The sequence below is a fragment of the Protopterus annectens genome, chromosome 16.part0, assembly GCF_019279795.1.
Source record: "Protopterus annectens isolate FY-2018-M chromosome 16.part0, PAN1.0, whole genome shotgun sequence".
NCBI lineage: Eukaryota > Metazoa > Chordata > Ceratodontiformes > Protopteridae > Protopterus > Protopterus annectens.
In genome coordinates this window covers 125,077,796-125,096,725 of record NC_056750.1, presented here as the reverse complement: position 1 = coordinate 125,096,725, position 18,930 = coordinate 125,077,796, and the positions used below count along the sequence as shown (strand labels likewise).

At 39.4% G+C, this 18,930-nt stretch overlaps 1 protein-coding gene across 1 annotated transcript in view; it reads right to left on the bottom strand.

The window, feature by feature from the left end:
* The window catches only part of TEP1 (telomerase associated protein 1), a 2,704,809-nt gene that overhangs the window by 1,614,791 nt on the left and 1,071,088 nt on the right, over positions 1-18,930 (bottom strand). Inside the window, exon 17 of the mRNA XM_044058078.1 lies at positions 9,530-9,650. Coding sequence (XP_043914013.1) covers positions 9,530-9,650 — 121 coding nt within the window. The remainder of the gene's footprint in view (positions 1-9,529; positions 9,651-18,930) is intronic.

Genomic DNA, 18,930 nt, shown 5'->3' with positions numbered 1-18,930 from the left:
ATGATCTTCCCTTGACGAAGCCAAACTGGGTCGGGTCCAATGTCTGCAAGTCCCCTATATCTTTGTTTATGAGCTCCATTATGATCCTCTCCATAGCTTTGCAGACTAGACTTGTTAAGCGTATGGGGTGGTAATTACCAGGGTCCGTGAAAGGCAGCGCCTTTGTGGAGTGGGACCACAGTTGCCGTGCGCCACTCCTTGGGCACGTATCCTGTGGTAAGGCTGAGATTAAACAGCTGCCTTATGTGCGGTTTAATTCCTCATTTAGCTTGTGTAGCACACAGCCGGGACACCATCCAGTCCCATTGATGCTGTGTTTTTAGCTTTAGAGAGAGCAGCTTGTCTGCACATGGCATTTGAGTGCCAACATTTCAATGGGAGGCTAAACACCTAAAACATTCATGGAATATCCAAGGATATGAACACAAAGGAATGCAAACAAATCTGCATTTTCTTTTTACTTTTCCAGCAAAATGGCATAATAAGATCATCTTTTCTAATTGCCAAAATAAATCTACATTCTTCAACCAACTATAGCACAACAGAATGATTATTGTAGCCAAAAACAAACAAGATATTCTAAAACACTCAACACCATAACTGATGAACATTTTGAGATGGTATATCCCTGGTAAACTAACTGTTTTGGCTATTTTTGATCTTTGTATTTAAAAACGTATTTTTCCAGAATGGTCCAATTTTATTTCAAGAATATTTTGGTGAGAGCTATTAGCATTATCTATAAATCACCGTAAGACTGTGCTCCTACCCTCAATGAAAACAAGCAGCTGTAACTTGAACATTAACATATGTTTTTATGCCTCAACATATACAAAGGATGAAAATATCACTTTTCTAAAAAAAAAAAAAAAAAAAAACACATGCTACTTTAGGCCTGAAATCACACTAGCATTATACATTTATATTTTTGATAGCTTTTGCTGTTCTGTAAACCTTTACTTTGTAACGTTTCAATTTACAAATGCCATTCTGGCCTGAATTCCACCCTAACCACAAATTACAAAATCTCTCTACTACTACAAGGAAATTTCAGGTTAAGAGCCTTCGATAATCCAACTTCCATTTAGTTTTCCACAGATGACTAGCTTTTAGGGAAAACAGACAACATAATTGCAGATATGGGCTTTCCTCTCAACATTTGTAATATATGTGTATTATGAAATATAAAAATTATATAAAATATGATTTTTTTTCTAAGAAAATTGTATAATCTTTTAGTCCCATTTCATGAGAACAATCAAGTAATATCAAATACATACTGAATGTGTCAAATTAAAAATATGTACTATTTGTTGTGAAACAAGTGGCAAAAGTAGAGAATTCAAATGGCTATCTATATAAGATTACTAGTGGTACCTAGCAATAATGGACCATTTCTTTTGTAACCAAGTTTATCAAAATAATATATCCTTACCCCCAGCTACAAAATACATTTAACTGGTGAGTCCATCTGTAGACACACACAGCTTTAACTTTATGCAATTCAGTTTGCTGCACGAGTGACAAAGAAAATGTATTCAGAAGAAATAAATATGTTTTTTAATTCTTATACGCTGAAAACACGGAAAAAAGTCATTTTAGGCCATTACTCTACTTTGCATTCTGAGAAGTTCACTATGACACCCAAATAAAAACACAGAGTAACACAAAATGCCTAACAAAAGTAAAGCATATGAACCACAGCAATTGGAGGTCTGACTTTAATATGCTCCTTTATATTTTTTTATGAAACTTTCAGGTAACAACAGGGTGCCCAGCTACAAAATACTCCTAACACTGCCATTCTAACATTAGAGTTTCCACTAGAGCACACTTCTGAATTTGACTCTGCAAATTTGGCTGTTTGAAAGTATAACACTGTAGCCACAGTATTTTACACACACACACACACACACACACACACACACACACACACATACATATATATATATATATATATATATATATATATATATATACATACACACACACACACACACACACACACGTGTGTGTATGTATATGCATGTATGTGTATATGTATTTATAGGCCTATATAAGCACAAAAGCTGAAATAGGCGAACGCTAGAAGATCGACACAGAAACGTTGATCTACAAAAAGAGCGAATGACGGAAACGCCAAAATGCACAACACCGAACAGATTCCTGGAAGCAACAGTGCCATAAAGGTAAGTAAAACCAAAGTAAACAAACACAACGTAAAACACTTTTATTAACATTTTTGCAGGGGGGCAAGCCCCCCTGCACCACCCCACCCCACTACTTATATATACGAACTCAGAGACCACTCTACAGTGGGGAAAAGGATATATTTCCTCATCCCCAAAATCAACCTGCTGGCCAGGGAAATCTGTTTGGCGTTGTCTTTCGGGCATTTCCGTCCTTCTCTCTTTTTGTAGATTGTTTATGTGTTGATCTTATAGGGTTCGCCTATTTCGTCTTTCTAATACAGACCCTGTTTTTATAAGTCAATAAAGAAGCATTTAGGTCATTATTGTGTGTAGTACACTAAGCACAGGTTCACCGCTGCACTGAAAATGGAAACAGTATGATGCAAAAATGTCAGACTATGGCAGTAAAGACACGAACTAAAACCACTGCGCTCTGTCTTTGAAAGGTTACATATTGGTCCCCCTTTGTCACTTCATTATGAAACTTTCAGATAACAGCAGCTACAAAACACATCTAAAACTGCAGTTATAATCCCAAAGCTTCCACACATCTCTGAATTTAACCCCACAGTTCAAGCTGCTTGAAAGCATGGCACTGTAGTCACAGCATGCCACAACTGAAATCTATCTGTCTCTATTTCCTTCTTTTTCTCTCTCTATCTGTATATTTTTCATGGTTAAATATAGAAGATTTTCACTTTTTGTTAATCGACAATTCAATAAAAAAAGTATTTTTGCCATTATTATACTTATTGTACTAAGCAGAAATTGCATGCAAAATGAAAACCAAGAATACAAAATGTCAGACCGTGGAAGTGCAGGCACATGATCTAAAGCCACAGTGGCCTACCTTTCAAAGATTATATATCTTTCACCTCTTTGATATTTCAACATGAAACCTTCAGATAATAAAAAGAGAGTATTCAGCTACAAAACGCACATTAGACTGCAATTCCATCTAGAAAGATTCCAGTGCAGCAGCACACCTCTGAATTTGACACCACAGCTTCAGACACTTAAAACCATGGCACTGTAGCTGCAGAATGTTCCAAATGAAAGTGTGTGTGTGTATATTGAAAGTGTGTGTGTGTGTGTGTGTGTATATATATATATATATATATATATATATATATATATATATATATATATATATATATATATATATATATATGGGTCTACCTCATAAGGTCGACAGATCATTTATTTGATCAAAATTAATTTGGTCAACAGCTCACTTGGTCGACAACCAGTATTCAAGGCACTTAACAGGGATTTGCCCCCCTCCCCAATGTTGTGCGACCCTGGAGTTGTTATATATAGTTGGAGGGGGGTGTCCCCCCCACACCCTCCTAACTATATATAACAACTAAAGGGTCGCACAACATTTGGGAGGGGGGAAAATCTCTGTTAAGTGCCTTGAATACCGGTTGTCGACCAAATGATTATTTTTTGACAGAATATAAATTTAGGGCACATGTTATGAGCATTAGTTTTACCCAGCCTTTTTGCAGAGGTCAAACATCTCCCATGTAGAAACAGACAATCATTACAGAGGGTAGTATAAGTCTTCTGAAATGTTAGATTTAATACTTGTATGTAATATACTATGTCAGTTGGCTGAAGGCAGTTCACAATAAAAATTCAAAGACTTCTAATAAGATACTCGATTACAAAACCCACACATGTACTGACCTAGCAGAATGTGCTCTTGGGTTCACAGAAGATTACTAGACTAACATCTCAAAAGCCTTTACAAGCCTAGCCAGTTTTACCCAGATTTTATACAATTTTCTATCCCTAGGGGAAAGTTTAGAGACAGCAAGAGGAGTTTTTGACTATTTTTACAGACTGACTCTGTCCATAAGGGACGTAGGCACCACCTCAGGAGTCAATCTGAGATTTCTCATCCAACAGTCAAGACTGTGCTTGAAGATGGTCAGGGAAGGGCTCTGCTTCACATGTATAGGAAGCCAACTCTAGAGGAGGGGCAAACTCTGGGATACATATCTGTCTCTCCGGCATGATCTACTCATGTCAGAATTCACATTTAGATCTTTGTAGCTGATAACCCTCATGCAGTTAGCTTTGTGTGAATATGCAACATTTCCATCAGGGCTGGGTCACAGACAGCATTGTAGGTCAGTCACTGATCACCCATCACTAATCAGTAGGAAACTGAATACAGGGGATAGGGCTTTTAATCGTTCCACATGTGACAATGTGAGGTATTGCCAGCTATGCCAGGAGAAGTAGGGCAGTGGATGTGCAACATATGCCAGCACAGCTAGCTGGAATTTTGTAAAGAATTACATATCATTTGTATATCAAACTGAGTTGTACAGATACTTGTGTTTAAAAAATGTATTTGTAAAGCTACTTGTGTAAAAGATGTACTAACAGTGTTCCCTGTTGGACGGAAAAAGAAATATACTTTGTGGGTCAGACTGCATTATAACTACTGAAATTAATACTGTAATACAGGGTTCTGGAAGAGAAGAAGTTAAGCTCAGCTCCGGCTAACTTTGAAAAATAGTGTGAAATTAAATTACTTAATTTAGGCCATAAAGATTGTATCTTACAGTTCTGATTGCATCCAGAGGCAAACTATCTGGGATAACAAGTACTAGGAAGCCTTCTGTATTATCTTTAGGAGTGAACTAACTGCTACTCTGGAAGGGTGGGCATTTGAAATTGTTTTATGACTTCCAGAAGCTGCAACAACTCTTAGTAAAGCTGTGTGTGTGTGTGTGTGTGTGTGTGTGTGTGTGTGTGTGTGTGTGTGTGTGTGTGTGTGTGTGTGTGTATTACTGACATATATGTGCAAGATTCTGTTTCAATTGATAGGAAAGGGGGTAGCATGGGACCTAGAAGCCAGATGACCAGAAGTATGTGATGTCATTCTGTAATCCATCACTGAAATGATATTTTTAATATTAGATTAGACTGAAGTCTCAGAGCAGTCGGTTTTTGTAACCTCACAAAGAAGGATCTCTCACCCACTTCATCTTGCCTTGCTCAAGTAACTTAACCAGGGAATAGTAATTCTTTAGATCAGTGGAGAAAATATAGTAAAATCAGTTAAGTACTGTTTTTCTGCATCTGTGTGAATCTATTCATCTGTGTTATTTTAATATTCCCTGCGACTGAAACTTTGGTGTTTATTGTAAATAAATATTTAGTATTTTCGTGTTATTTTATTTATTATTAAATATATTTAAAATTTTCTTTGTGGCTGGTCCTTTAGAGAATATTTTAACCACTGAGAGTATGTATACTTATTTGACGACCCTGAGGCCACTCCTGAAAGCTTTACTGCACAGGTCAAAACACTACAATTTGTATTAATAATAATTTCACTCAGTATAATTGGGTACCCTTGCAAGAGTCTTAGAGCAGCTGGCTTTGGAGTGTCTGGTGGCAGTAACTACCTTATAGTCTGGGCAGAAGGAGGCAAAGCTAGTAACTCTGTGCCAGCCTTTCTCAGGTAGTTAGGTAGGTAGGTAGATAGGTAGGTGTGTGTGTGTGTGTGTGAAAATCAAATCTCAAAGAGTGTGTGTCAGCTGCTTGGAGCAGGGACACAGAGCACTGCTTTCACAGAGAGAATAGTGAAAAACTTGGCTTGGACACTCGGCTGAGGACTCAAATCTATAGCTGTGTCAGTGGGGAGTCTTACTGAAGACCTAGAGAGAGAGATATCCAGACCCCAGACTGAGTGTATTCCCTGTGTGCTCTTAAGGGAAATTGTGCTTGATGCAGACAGCTGTATCTGGAAATACTGTATGTATCTACTGTTGTTCCAAGTGAATGTCCCTCTCAAGTGTCAGTGGTGAGGATTCAGCCTCCTTGATTACTGGCCCAGAGAGGGGATGTCACACCACATATGACATGTTGGTTGTACCCTGCATTCTTTGGGTGAGAAATCTAAGTATGCTCCAGCTGTTGCAGGTGCCTGGCAAGGTACAGGTCAAAGGATGCACTGTACTTGATTACTGGACTGATGAGGGCTGAGTACAGTGGTAGTATAACATTCTTAGATCTGGGTGCCCTGCCCTTACTTATAACATGAGCCATAGAGAAGGATTTCTTTACCACAGCGGACACATGGTGGTCAAAGCGCAGATTACTGTCCGAGTACCCAGATCTTTCACCACTTGGTCCACTCTCAGGGAGTGCTATCACTACTGTAATTTGCCAAGATATTTGATTCCAAAGGGTACTGTTATGCACTTCTTCACATTTAGCTTGAGGCCATGGCTCTGCCACCAATCATTAGTCTGTGTCAGACCTTTCTGTAAGATAACATAATTTGGGGAGTCAATAATTGCCCCCAAATTGTAGTCATCAGCAAACTTGGTCAGCCAAAGGCCATCTACATCTGTCTTGATATCACAGAAGTATATTCCAAACAAGAGGGGGCACAGCACTGAGCTCTGCTCTTTTGTACTGAAATAATTAAATAACTCTAATGACTCTGTTGCTCTTTGACACATATTGCCACCCCCATCATCATTCCGAAGTGATCATGCAATTGCCCCTTGCTTTTCCACAGGGGGTTCACCCACCCATACAAAGCAGGAATCTACTTCTTTCAATTTCTCCTCATGTGTGATTGTCAAAAGTGATGAAATAACAGCCACAGCAGTGCTTTTCCTCTTGATGCTATATGGTACCCCACGTCAAATGACAAGTGTCATAAAAATTAAATTAAAATATATACAAATGCATGGTGCTGTGGACAGTATCTAATGTTACCACTGTCTAAAGAACTATCTGGTTTCCTGACAGAAAAAAATGTACAAAATAATAATCCCACAACTGCATTTCATGCTGGAGCTTTTAGATACTAAGCTGTGTCACCACCCCCACCAAGCTACATAAATTATCACTTTCTTGTGAGCAATCTAAGTGCCCTTTGCTTTCAACTACTCAGAGCCCCACACTCCAAACTGACAAAAATGTATGTCAATCATCTGTGACTGATAAAAAAATGGTAGAAAACCAGCTCCAGTAAGGTATTCCAAGCTGCTGTTACAGCAACCTTTCCACCATCACCACCAAGCATGTCGATCACAGTAAAAGTAGGGGAAAAAAACATATTTATTCTGATGTGGGTAGTGGCTACTATTGCCACTACCAAACAGTTACACCTATTCCCCTGCTAGAAAGTTAAATAAAAGATATTCCTGCAAGAGAAAACCATCCCTAAATATGCTCACACATGCTCTTTGTGGCAGTATCTAAGTTATATGATTACAGATTGTCAGTTAAGCACTGCAGTCATTTGCTAAAGACAAACAACTGTAAGTGGTTGGACTGCATATGAATAAAGAATAGCTTGGTTACCATACCCTGTTACTACATTTGTGGGGTAGAAGTGAGAAGTCATGCTAACAAATAGCATAGCTTCTCACTTCCACGTAAAAGTTCCAATTGATTCTAATGGGAAACTCCAAAAGAGCATAATTTTTTTCTTATTTTAAAACTGACTTTATAATGATTTTAAAAAACAATGAAAAAATTCACTAAAATGGAGTACACTCTACACCAGTGGCAGTGATTCAACCATGCAGTGCAGAGTTTACTTGTAAAAGTAGTGAAGAGGTTAAAAGCTATCAGTCTTAAATTTCAAAGGCTATCAACAAAGCAGGTTCCCCTTGTGGACTGACCTGGCGGGGGAATCAGGGCAAAATAGCTTCTGCATTTGTTGTTGATATGACCGGCAAACAGGTAGCAGGAAGGCTGGCCCCATTTGCAGTAAAGATCTTAAAAAAAGCAATATTCCTTCAGTCTGAAGTGCAGTAAACAAAATATTTTTATAAACACTGCCGGAGCATGAATAACAAAATCTGGGACTAACATCAGTATTATTTCCTTGAGAAATCAGTAAAAACTGTTTAAATGCACTCAAAATATCACTAACTTAATTTAAAGCTCAAATTCGGTTAAAAATATTGCAGATGCACTGGTTGACTGAGATATAATACAAAACAAAGCTATTATTAAGAAACCACATTTTGCTTATATACTGCTCAGGAAAAATATTTCCAAAAAGAATTTAGTTAAAAGTCCTTTCATCATATATATATCCTATTGGTAGAGTGCCAAGTATAGTGCAATCCCATAGCAGCACATGCAATTGAGGGTCTATACTTTGAATTTTGAATGCCATTGTTTGCTTTACCATAGTGTTTTGGACTGTGCAATATGGTGGTCACAATGTATTTTTCCTTCTTCTTCACTGCAGTACAATAGTGGAGTTGGTATATATAAATAAGCTAGGTGCCCCTGCAAAAAAAAAGTGTATTTTTTGGAGATGCACTTTTCAGAACTCACCAATGGTAAGCTAATCTAGTCTGATTCAAGGCATCTGCTATATACTGCTTTGTAAACTCTTAGGTGGCACAGTGGATATCGCACCACTGCCTTATACGGTTTGATTCTCCACTTTGGTTCTAAGAAAATCTCCACATCCTGCCTATGTGTTAGACTTCACTTAGTGCTCCCATTTCCTCCCATATCTCAGAGATAAACGGGATATCTAAACTGCCTGTAGGTGTGTGCATGCGTGTGTGTTTTCTATTAAAATCTCTCCACTCCAAAGTTCAAGTGTACGTATCACCACAACCTTACCCCAAAAGTCAGCATGCCTAATGCCAACATACATGAACATAACACCAAAAGCTGAAACTCCTTACCACTCCAGACCCAAGAACAAGCTCTAACATGGATCCGGAAGGGAGGCAAGTTCAGACAGACAGTAATGTCAGTGCTTGACACTCTGACTTTCGATATGTGAGATTTGCACAGCTGGACTCAACATTCAGAACAGAGTTTTTCATAGTAAACAGTGTCTGTCTGTATCTTGTGATGTCCTGTATATGCTGACTTTCTCGGCTTTGCGCCCACTGAGTGCCAGAGAAGCCTCCTGCTCCCTCCATGAACTTGGATTTGATTAACTAGTAAACAGACAGAGTAAATGAATGAATGCATTAGAAATTTACTGGAAGCATTATAAGTTAAATGACAGGAGAATTAGCTGCATAAACAAACAAATAATAAATTATGCAGAACATGGATCATAACACACACTTCGAGTGAAGACAATACAATGTAGTGAGCAATGGACTTACAATTAACCAAACTTATGTAGGCACTCTAATTTATGCACTAGTTTAGCTTTCCAAGTACAATTTTAGCATTTCAAATATCCAGCAGCAAAGTTGCCTAACCACAAACATCAATTAGGCAGACATTATTGAGTCAATGGAAGAACTGTCCTAAAACCTAAGAGTGAATGTTGATGGCAAGCACAATAAAGTCATATATAAAGTCCTTACCCATTCAAATTGAGGTAGATCTGGCACAGAGTACTTCTGTGGAATATAGCCATATCTTTCGCCAAGAATTCCTATCAGAATGTTACTTCGACTTACTTCAGACAGACACAACTCTAGCTGCCTATAAGAAAATAAACCAGTAGCTGATTAGGTAGAGCAAGTAAGTTATACAGAGTAGTACACAAACAGACATACTGATCTATGACATTAAAGACCTTCTGAAACTACAGTAAAAGAATGGGACTGCATTCTAAAACATAATCAGGTAGTCTGTTTTAAAGTAATGTGCTCAGTAAATGGAAACAAGCTGTAAGGACAAGGTGTGTGGTGAAATGTCTATAAAAATTATATGGAGCCAAGGCAGCAGCAGCTTGACTAGAGAGAAGAGCAGTTGACAGAGCTGGTAAAGTGTGTGGATGTGGCTTTTCTGGTGGGAAGGGCAGAGTCAGCTGCATGCAACCACAGTGGTCCAGAGGAAGAAGTGGTGCATGCTACCTAGCGGCAAGTGAGTGGTAATCCAAGTCACCAAACAGCAGTAACCTTCAATGAGAAGATTCACAGGACTGTGCAATTGCATAGTGGAGACAAGTAGACCCTGCAGTTACACAGGTTGTACATTTCCCCACTCAGTGGAGGGATTAGGGCATATGCTAAGAACTCCCTCTTAGCTGGGATACTGGTGGGGGGATAAGTAATCTTAATGGATGCCTAAATGATGGCCCCCTCTGGATGACACTCACCCACATGGATCTAAAGATGACCCTCTCCCTGTGGGAATGAATGGACACAAGTTCAGCCTGGGGGGGCATGGTGATCAGCAGGTGCTGGGGCAAAAAAATAGATAACTGTAGGTTAACAATAATGAGCAGAGGGTGTGACGCAAAAAGTCTTTTTACTTTTATGGTGTACCATCTGGGAAGTAACATCCACGATGGTGCAGCGGTAGCATTGTTGCCTCATAGCAAGAGGTTCTCCCGTTCGATTCTCGGCTGGAGTGCGGGAGTGCCTTCTGTATGGAGTCTGCATGTCCTCCCCGGGGTGGACATTCGAATGACATGCGTAAATGGGCATGCCTTCGTTGAAGGTTGAATGTTGAGCTGGCACCTCGGCGTTCGTGAAAATCTACTGGCAATCATTAGTGGACCGGAGTTCCGCTGTGGCAACCCCCTAACCGGGAAAAGCTAAAAGACAACAACAACCATCTGGGAAGTGAAATTAATTTATTGAATGAATTACATGTTTATGAAGTTTTCTGTATTTGGTGTACTAATAGATTCTAAGCTGGCAGTTCTACATGACAGAAGGTCAGTTTATGACAGAATCTATCTTTGGTTCACAGACCTGTTCTGCTGAGCCTAACGCTGTCTAAAAAGAAACTGTATCAAACTGACAAGCAACACTGTGTGTGTGTGTAACCCACATCTCAAAAGATATGATCTCATATTATTTTCTTAGAAAGCCGATATCAAAGAAGATAATATATTGGAGATGATTAATTATACATTTGAACCTGTGATAGCATCAGTTAATATAGTTTTTGAAGGTCTGCCAAGAATTACTCGTGTGTGTGTGTGTGTGTGTGTGTGTGTGTGTGTGTGTGTGTGAGAAAAGCTAATGCTTACTTTGATAACATGTTCTTTTAATGAAGAACAGGTTCAGAAAAAGGATTTTGTATATTGTATGTCAAACAGAATGTTCAACAAAGTGAGCTCTCCCTCATGTAACTGTGCAAAACTCAAAATAGTCAAATAAATATATTCCCCTCTTTACGATTCTCACTAAATTGTATGATTTTAACTTGGCTCTTAACAGGTACTTTTAGTAGATGAACTTTGGGGCTCAATCTTTCGTCTACCTGGATAATAAGTTCAACTTTTAGCCAGTGCCTTCAACATCTTTTAATCAACACAGCCTCACTATTTACAGCTACAGTTTAACTAACATCATGTTTCTCCTCCTGTCTGTAAAAAGCAATGGTTCTGTTTCTGCTGTGACCACTAGCACAATCAAAAGAAAAAAAAACTGCTTCTAAATTCTGAGAGTCTGCATTATCCCACTGAATGTATACTTTCCCTGTATGCACAGACACAATAATTTCAGCTTTTAGGAATTATGTGCGGCTGCATACCTCTGAAAAGCACTGAAAGGCATCACATTTGTTCTTTAACACACTCCATCTTTAAACTTGGTAACCTCCCAGCTTGCAACTCACTCGAAATCATCCACAACTGCAAGTAATAAAACATTCCTTGATTTTTCACATCTGAATCTGTTTATGTTATATAAAATACACTTTAGGTGTTATTACACCAGCTATCTATGAATCACATGCTCACCAAATTATTGAATTTATTTCAGTTCCTGCAATGCTTCTCATAAGTAGAATGCTGTCTCATTTTCACAACTGTGCCACACTTGGTGTATGACGTTTTCTTAAAAAACATTGCATATTATATATGCATATTGCATATTATGCATATAATATATTGCATATAATGCATATTATGCATATTGCATAATATATATATTGCATAGCCATTATTTTGTCTGGGCATATTGAATTTATCAGCTTTTTTACTTTACAGCATCGAAAAAAATGTATTATTCTTTATTTATTGACATTTGTTGACCGTAAAGTCCACTGGGCCCAATGACCCATTTTCAGTAGAGGCCTGGGGAGAAAAGCTCAATACAATCACAGAAATTTTTACATAACATCAGCTTAACTTTGAAAGTCAAGAAAGGTTTTACATAATACAAACTGAAGTAGATATACAAGCCACATACATATTATAGAGGTATACAATACCAAGTGTGTTAAATTTTTAGTTATTCTGTTTGTATCCTCTCATAAGTAAGAATACTGTTTAATCAATTCTGTTTATTCAGCCACAGAAATAAAGAAAGCAAGAGACTGGATATGAAGACAGACAGTGTAAATTGCAACTATATTAAGTTAGTAAAAGTATTTGTAATGTATAAAGGCCAAAACATTTAAGGTGGTTTAATCATTTGACTACAAGAACAGACAAGGCTATTGAGATAGTGTTCTTTAAGTGCAAATTTAAATGTTTTAAAGAGTCCAGTTGAGTAATAGAGAGAGGGAGTGCATTCCAAAGTTTGGCAATGGCATGGGAATAGAGACATTGTCCAGCTCTTTTGTTGGGTTTAGTTATGGTTAAGAGTGGTTTGTTAGAGGACCTAAGATGCTGAGTAGGGGTGTGTGTTTGTATTATAGTTTGAAGGGATGGACATTAGCTTGGATTATTTAGTAGTTTGTGGGTGACAGTAAGTTGGGAGTAATGTAGGTAATGAGAGAACTCAAACCAGTTTACAGATTTAATGGCCAGGCATCGGTGTGTGCGAGTTGGCATGCTGGAGACAAACTTAGCTATTTTATAGTAGCATGACTGTAGTTTGTTCAGGAGAGGTGTGTGTACGTTAGTGAAAATGGGGCAACCATAGAGGAGGGAGGGTAGAAGTAGTCTATTAGCTAGTTTCAACTTGGTAGACTTGTCCAAATAGAGTTTATGACTATAGAGGTTGCCAAGCTTAAAATGGGTCTTTCTGATTTGGCTGAGTATACGATTCTCAAAGGATAGTTTGTCATCAGTTGTGATAAGTAGTTTGGCTGTTTTTACAATTTCAATTTATGTAATGTTTTGACAGAATATTTTAGTCTAGAGTTAGAAGCTTGGTTGTGAAGTGTAAAAGTTTTGATTTTTTGGGATTAAGTAGCAGCTGAGCTTTGTTAAGCCAGGATTCGATAGAAGTAAATGCATTTTGTGTTAACTTTAGGAGATCTGAGGTGTTGTGAGAGGATGTAATTATAGTTGAATCGTCCGCGTATTGAATGAGTGTACTTTGCAGGGATGCTTTATGGAGACTATTAATACATATGTTAAAAAGCAAGGGCCCAAGAACAGACCCTTGGGGAACGCCTGTGTTGTTAGTAAGTAATCAGATTGCTTACTTTGCCATCCAACAGATTGTTTTCTGTTGTGTAGATAGTTATGGAACCAGGATAGTGTGTGTGGGGAGCAGTTTACAGTCTCAAGTTGTAAAAGTAGTTTTGAATGGAATACTGTATCAAAAGCTTTTGATAGGTCTAGAACGATCACTGATGTTAGTAGGCCTGCATCAAGAGCTTTGTATACAGTTGTTGGTAAATGACAGTAAGGCTACTGTTGTGCTGTGTGTTGGCCAAAAACCATGGTGGGTGCGAGTAGGTTATTGTCTGTGAGATGTTTTAGCCATTGAGAATGAATTCACTTTTCTAGAATTTTAGCTAAAGGTGAAAGTATAGAGATGGGCCAGTAGTTAGATAGATCACTGGTGTTACCACCTTTGGGAAGGGAAGTAATAATTGAGTTTTTCCATAGTTGTGGGACATATGATTCAGTGATTGATCAGTTAATGAAAATGCTAATTGGAAGAGCTATAGAATCTGCTGCAAGCTTTAAATATTCAGCTGGGAGGCTATTGGAAGAGGGGGGGCATAGTTTTAGTTTCGAGAGCAGTTTACAAACTAGAGAGGTGGGTACCGGTTGTAATGTAAACAGACGACTGGATGGGTTTTAGTTGGAAGTGCAAGCATTCTTTTCAATCATACGCATGACTTGTTCTTTAGCAATTTCTGTTGCTCTACACATGTAATGCTTGTTGCAAAATCAACCTTCAGTCTTTTAAGTTATTTTTCTCCTGATGTGTTAATAGTTATGCCATTCATAATTTTATTCCTAATTCTTTTAAAACCTCAAAATCAAAATTCAGTCTTTTCTGTACATAATTCAAACAATGTACAACAATTTCAGCACACTGCATGTATATAAACAGAGCCCCAGGAAAGGGTGGATGCAGAGGGTACCTGCACTGGGCACCAGCTTAAGGGGGACTAAACAGGACTAAGTATTATTTACAAATAAATTTAAAAAGCTTGATCGCATAACTTTTTGTTTTTGGCTTTCTGCTGAAGCGTGTTCCACTCCTGTTTGTACACTTAAAAAAAATAAAGTTATGGGATTTTGGATCTGACCTCAGATCCGACTCAGCTGCATTTACTAGACTATCGGACCCAACTCTTGAGCTCCTCCCTTAACCAATAATGCCTTGATCAACTTGCAATACGTCAGATCAAATTTGCTGCCTTTTAGGTAGAACTAATCGCAGGTTAAGCCAAAAGTAAGGCTAATACAAGAACACTGGGGCTCAAACCTGGACAGACAGGACTTCCAAGATGGCTGCACACTGAGACTATAACAAATGAATTCTAGCTCTTGCAGTGTGAAAACAGAAACTTAGCAGAGAAAGCCAATGGACTTGCACTCCTAGATAAACTTCAGTAAATGGGTAGTAAGTGCACTGCCTGGGTGTCAGAAAAAAAAAAGAAATGCAGAGGACCTGAAGGAAAATGAGCTACAAAAGGTGAGGAAAAAAACACTGAGTGGAAAAAGTACTGCGGTAGTTCAGCAAAAAGGAGTGCAAGTTCCAGACGTAAAACAACTGCACACAGACCTGATCAAAATAAACAAAACACTGATGGAGTATGTGACACTGCCAGCCCAGCTATCTGGAATTTTGTAAATAATTCTGTCATTTGTGAAAATTGATATACTTTATACAGAACTGTATGTTATGTACGGAGCTTCAAGAATGTAATCACAGCATACCCTGTTGGAACATAAAAGATTAACTTACAAAACTTCATGAAAATAAGATGAAATTAAATGCTTTATGATGTGCTATATAAAAGTTAGTTTCATTGCACCAAGAAGACAAGATATCCAGAGCTAGAAGCTTTTTTCTATTGTTTTGGAGAGAAGTATTTACTATGTTTAACATGTAAAGTGTTTTATTGCTCTATGACTTTCTAGCAGCTGCACATCTGAGAGATATGTATTTTTGACACAGAGGTGTTAAATTCTGAGTTTCAGTTTTAGCCTGGGAACCGAAGTCAGGTGACAAAAAGTGAAGGCATCCAAGCTAACCCAGCAATAATGTTTATTATTAATTTAAGAACTCTCTGAGAGAGAGTCTGGGCATTTTGTATCTTGTCTTGGACCTGGAAACATCAATCATCAGAGCTTCTGGCTGTGTGTTGTCTGTAAGTAGGACTTAGGGCATAGTATCTCTCTTAGATATAGATAGGAATATAGTAAAGATTATTTACGATGTTTTCTGTATTTATTTGAGACTGTTCTGCAATGCTGCTTTAAAATATTTCCTGTGATTTTGAACTCTTATAGTTACTGTGTTGATTGAGTATTGGCCTGTTCTTTTATTATTTACTATTAAATATATTTAAACCTATATTTGCATTTGATATTTGTGAGACATATTTAAGCTCTTAAGAGTGCTTGCATATGTATTTGGTGACACTGTACAGGCCCACTCCTAATAGCCTGGGGCTTGGTCAAAGACTACCATTTGGATAATAGTAACATTACACAGTAGGACTGGACACCGTTTGCAAGGGCCTTATAGTAGTTGATAAGTAGGGGTTGGTGGCAGTGACAACTACCTTATAATCTGGGCAGAAGGTGCATATCTAGTAAACCTGTGCCAGTGTTCCACAGGAGTGTCTGTGTGTTTGTTAATAAATCAAGCCTCAAAGTGTGTGTGTGTGTGTCAGCTACTTGGGCAGGGACATGAAGCACTGGTTGGAGAGAGAGGGTACTAGAGGTCTTGGTTTGACCCCTCAGCTGAGGTCGTAACCCTATAGCTGTGCCAGTAGGGAGTCTTATTGGGGATCTGGGGAAAGAAAGAGAAACCAGCCCCAGACTGACACTGATCTGTGTGTGCTCTTAAGAGAAATTGCACTTCAGTGTGTGTGCATTTGTCATCCTCCCATTGTGTACATCCCTCACTGTTGCCAGTGGTGAGGATTGAGGCTCCTTGATTACTGGGCCAGTCAGGAGCGTCACAGTACATCAAGTTAAACAACAAAAGGCTGGAAAAAATGGAAGAAGCTTTAAACAGATGTTCAGATGCAGTAAAAAAAAACTGCAAAAATCAGGAGGAAAAATAAAAAAGCCTGGTCCTTGAGACTGCACAAGAAGAAAAGTTTAAAAAAAAAATAGAGAATTGAGGGACGGACGGAAAACGGAAAAAAAACCTGAGATTTTCTGCTGCACCAGAGAAGCTGCAAAGAACAGACTGTATTAGTTTTATAAAAGCACAAATAAGCAGCTAACTGACAGGACACATTGTGTGTATACTCCAAACCTAGCAATGAGAAAGCAACCTAGACCTTTAATAGTACAGATATAATCCTACAAGCAGGAGGAGGTAATTCTGACAAAACTGTGGCCGAAGGACAAAGTACTAAAAGTGGGAGGCAAGAGAGTGTTTGTGAAGAATGACTAGTCATTGACCCGGGGCGATCGTGGGACAAGAGCATCCCTTGTGGACTGATCTGGCGGGGGAATCAGGGCAAAATAGCTTCTGCATTTGTTGTTGATATGACTGGCAAACAGGTAGCAGGAAGGCTGGCCCCATTTGCAGAAATTGCTGTCCGCAATCTCTTGTTTGAGGGACCATTCGTGGGGCAATAAAATTGCCCTGCTCAGTTTGTCCGCTATGACGTTGGATTTGCCCAGGATGTGCATTGCTAACAGAAAGCGCTGGGATGACACTGCCATACTCTGAGGGCTTCTCGGCAAAGGGGAGAAGACTTGGTCCCGCCTTGCTTGTTCAAATACCAGACCACTGACATGTTGTCTGTCTGTATTGCAATTGTCCCTAGAGGAAGAGAGTCCTAAAAGTATGGCAATGCTAGAAGTACTGCTCTCATCTCCAGGACATTGATATGCAGATGTGATTCTTGATCTGTCCATGTGCCTTGGGCAGTCTTTCCCTGAAAATGCCCCCCCCCCCCCAACCCTATCAGGGAAGTGTCCGTGGTCACAGTGGCAAATGGAGGGGGTACCATGAAGAGACATCCTATTGTGACATGAAGAGACGCCAACCACCAATGAAGATCCTTCTTGCAAGAATTCATTATCAGGATTGTGTGATTCATTGGAAGTTCTTGGTAAGACCATTGTGTGAATAGGAGCCATTGAAGAATCCTCATATGCATCCTTGCTAACGGGATTGCCAATATTGCTGCTGCCATCACTCCTAGTACTTTCAATACCTCTGCAGCTGGTGCTCTGTTCTTTGATACCAAGGATGTGATGTGTTGGTGAAGAATACAAATCCTTTCTGGTGGAAGATGAAGAGTGGTGGTTGACGTGTCTAATTCTGTCCATATAAAAACAATATGCTGCAATGGCAACAAGGCAGACTTTTCAAAGTTGACTGTAATGCCTAGCCGATTGCAGAGTGTCAGAGTAGCCTCACTCACTTGAAGAAGTTGATGCCTGGTGGTGGAGGTAAGGAGCCAATCGTCCAAGTATGGAAACGCCTGAAATCCTAGACGCCTCAGGTGAGCCGTGACTACTGCCATGCACTTAGTGAACACTTTAGCTGTAGTGAGACCAAAGAGCAGAGCTTGGAATTGATAATGATTGGCTCCCAGCCGGAAACGCAAGTGATCCCTGGATGGTCAGGCCATCTTTATGTGGTAGTATGCATCCTTGAGATCGATGGAGCACATCTAATTGTCCTTCCCTAAAAAGGGAAGTATGGACTGTAGCATGACCCTTCAGAACTTCTCTTTCATCACAAATTGGTTGAGTCTGCTGAGATCCAAAATGGGTTTCCAGTCCCCTGTTTTCTTTGGAACCAAAAAGAATCTTGAGTAAGTTCCAAATCCTGTTTGGTCTGCCAGGACTGGCTGAATGACTCTTTTTTTCTAGCAACCGGCGTACCTCTTTTGTTGCTTGTTCCCTGTGACTGGGTGGAACGTCCGGGATTTTTTGACGAGATGGGGCTGGGTGAAGAATGGTATGAAATACCCTCTGGAAATGATACTTTGCACCCAATTGTTGTTTGTTATATCTAGCCAGGCTTCTGGGTACAATGACAAGCGACCCCTGACTGTCTCCAGAGTAGGACAGCTGGGCCTCCCTTCAAGAGCGCTGGTAGGACTGACCAGAGAAGTGATCCCTGCCACCCTGGTGTTGCGGACCCCCTCTGCCGTGAGGGTGGCATCTTCCATTGTAACCCCCTCCTCTGCCTCTGGAGGGGGGCTCTCCACATCTTTCCTTCCCTCTGACTTTTAGAAAAGGGTCGAGTGAGGGTGGAAAAACAGACTCAGATGGCAGACAGAGTATTTCCTTCTTGTTCACACCTGGTCAAAGTCTCCTTCACCTTTGGCCCAAACAAGGATGAGCCGTCAAATGGGGTATTTGTAAAGGAAGACTTGAAGGGTTCTGCGAAGGAACAGAGTCGCATCCAGGAATACCTACGAAGAGCAATTCCTGTACCTGCAGCTCTACTTAAACCATCAGCTACGT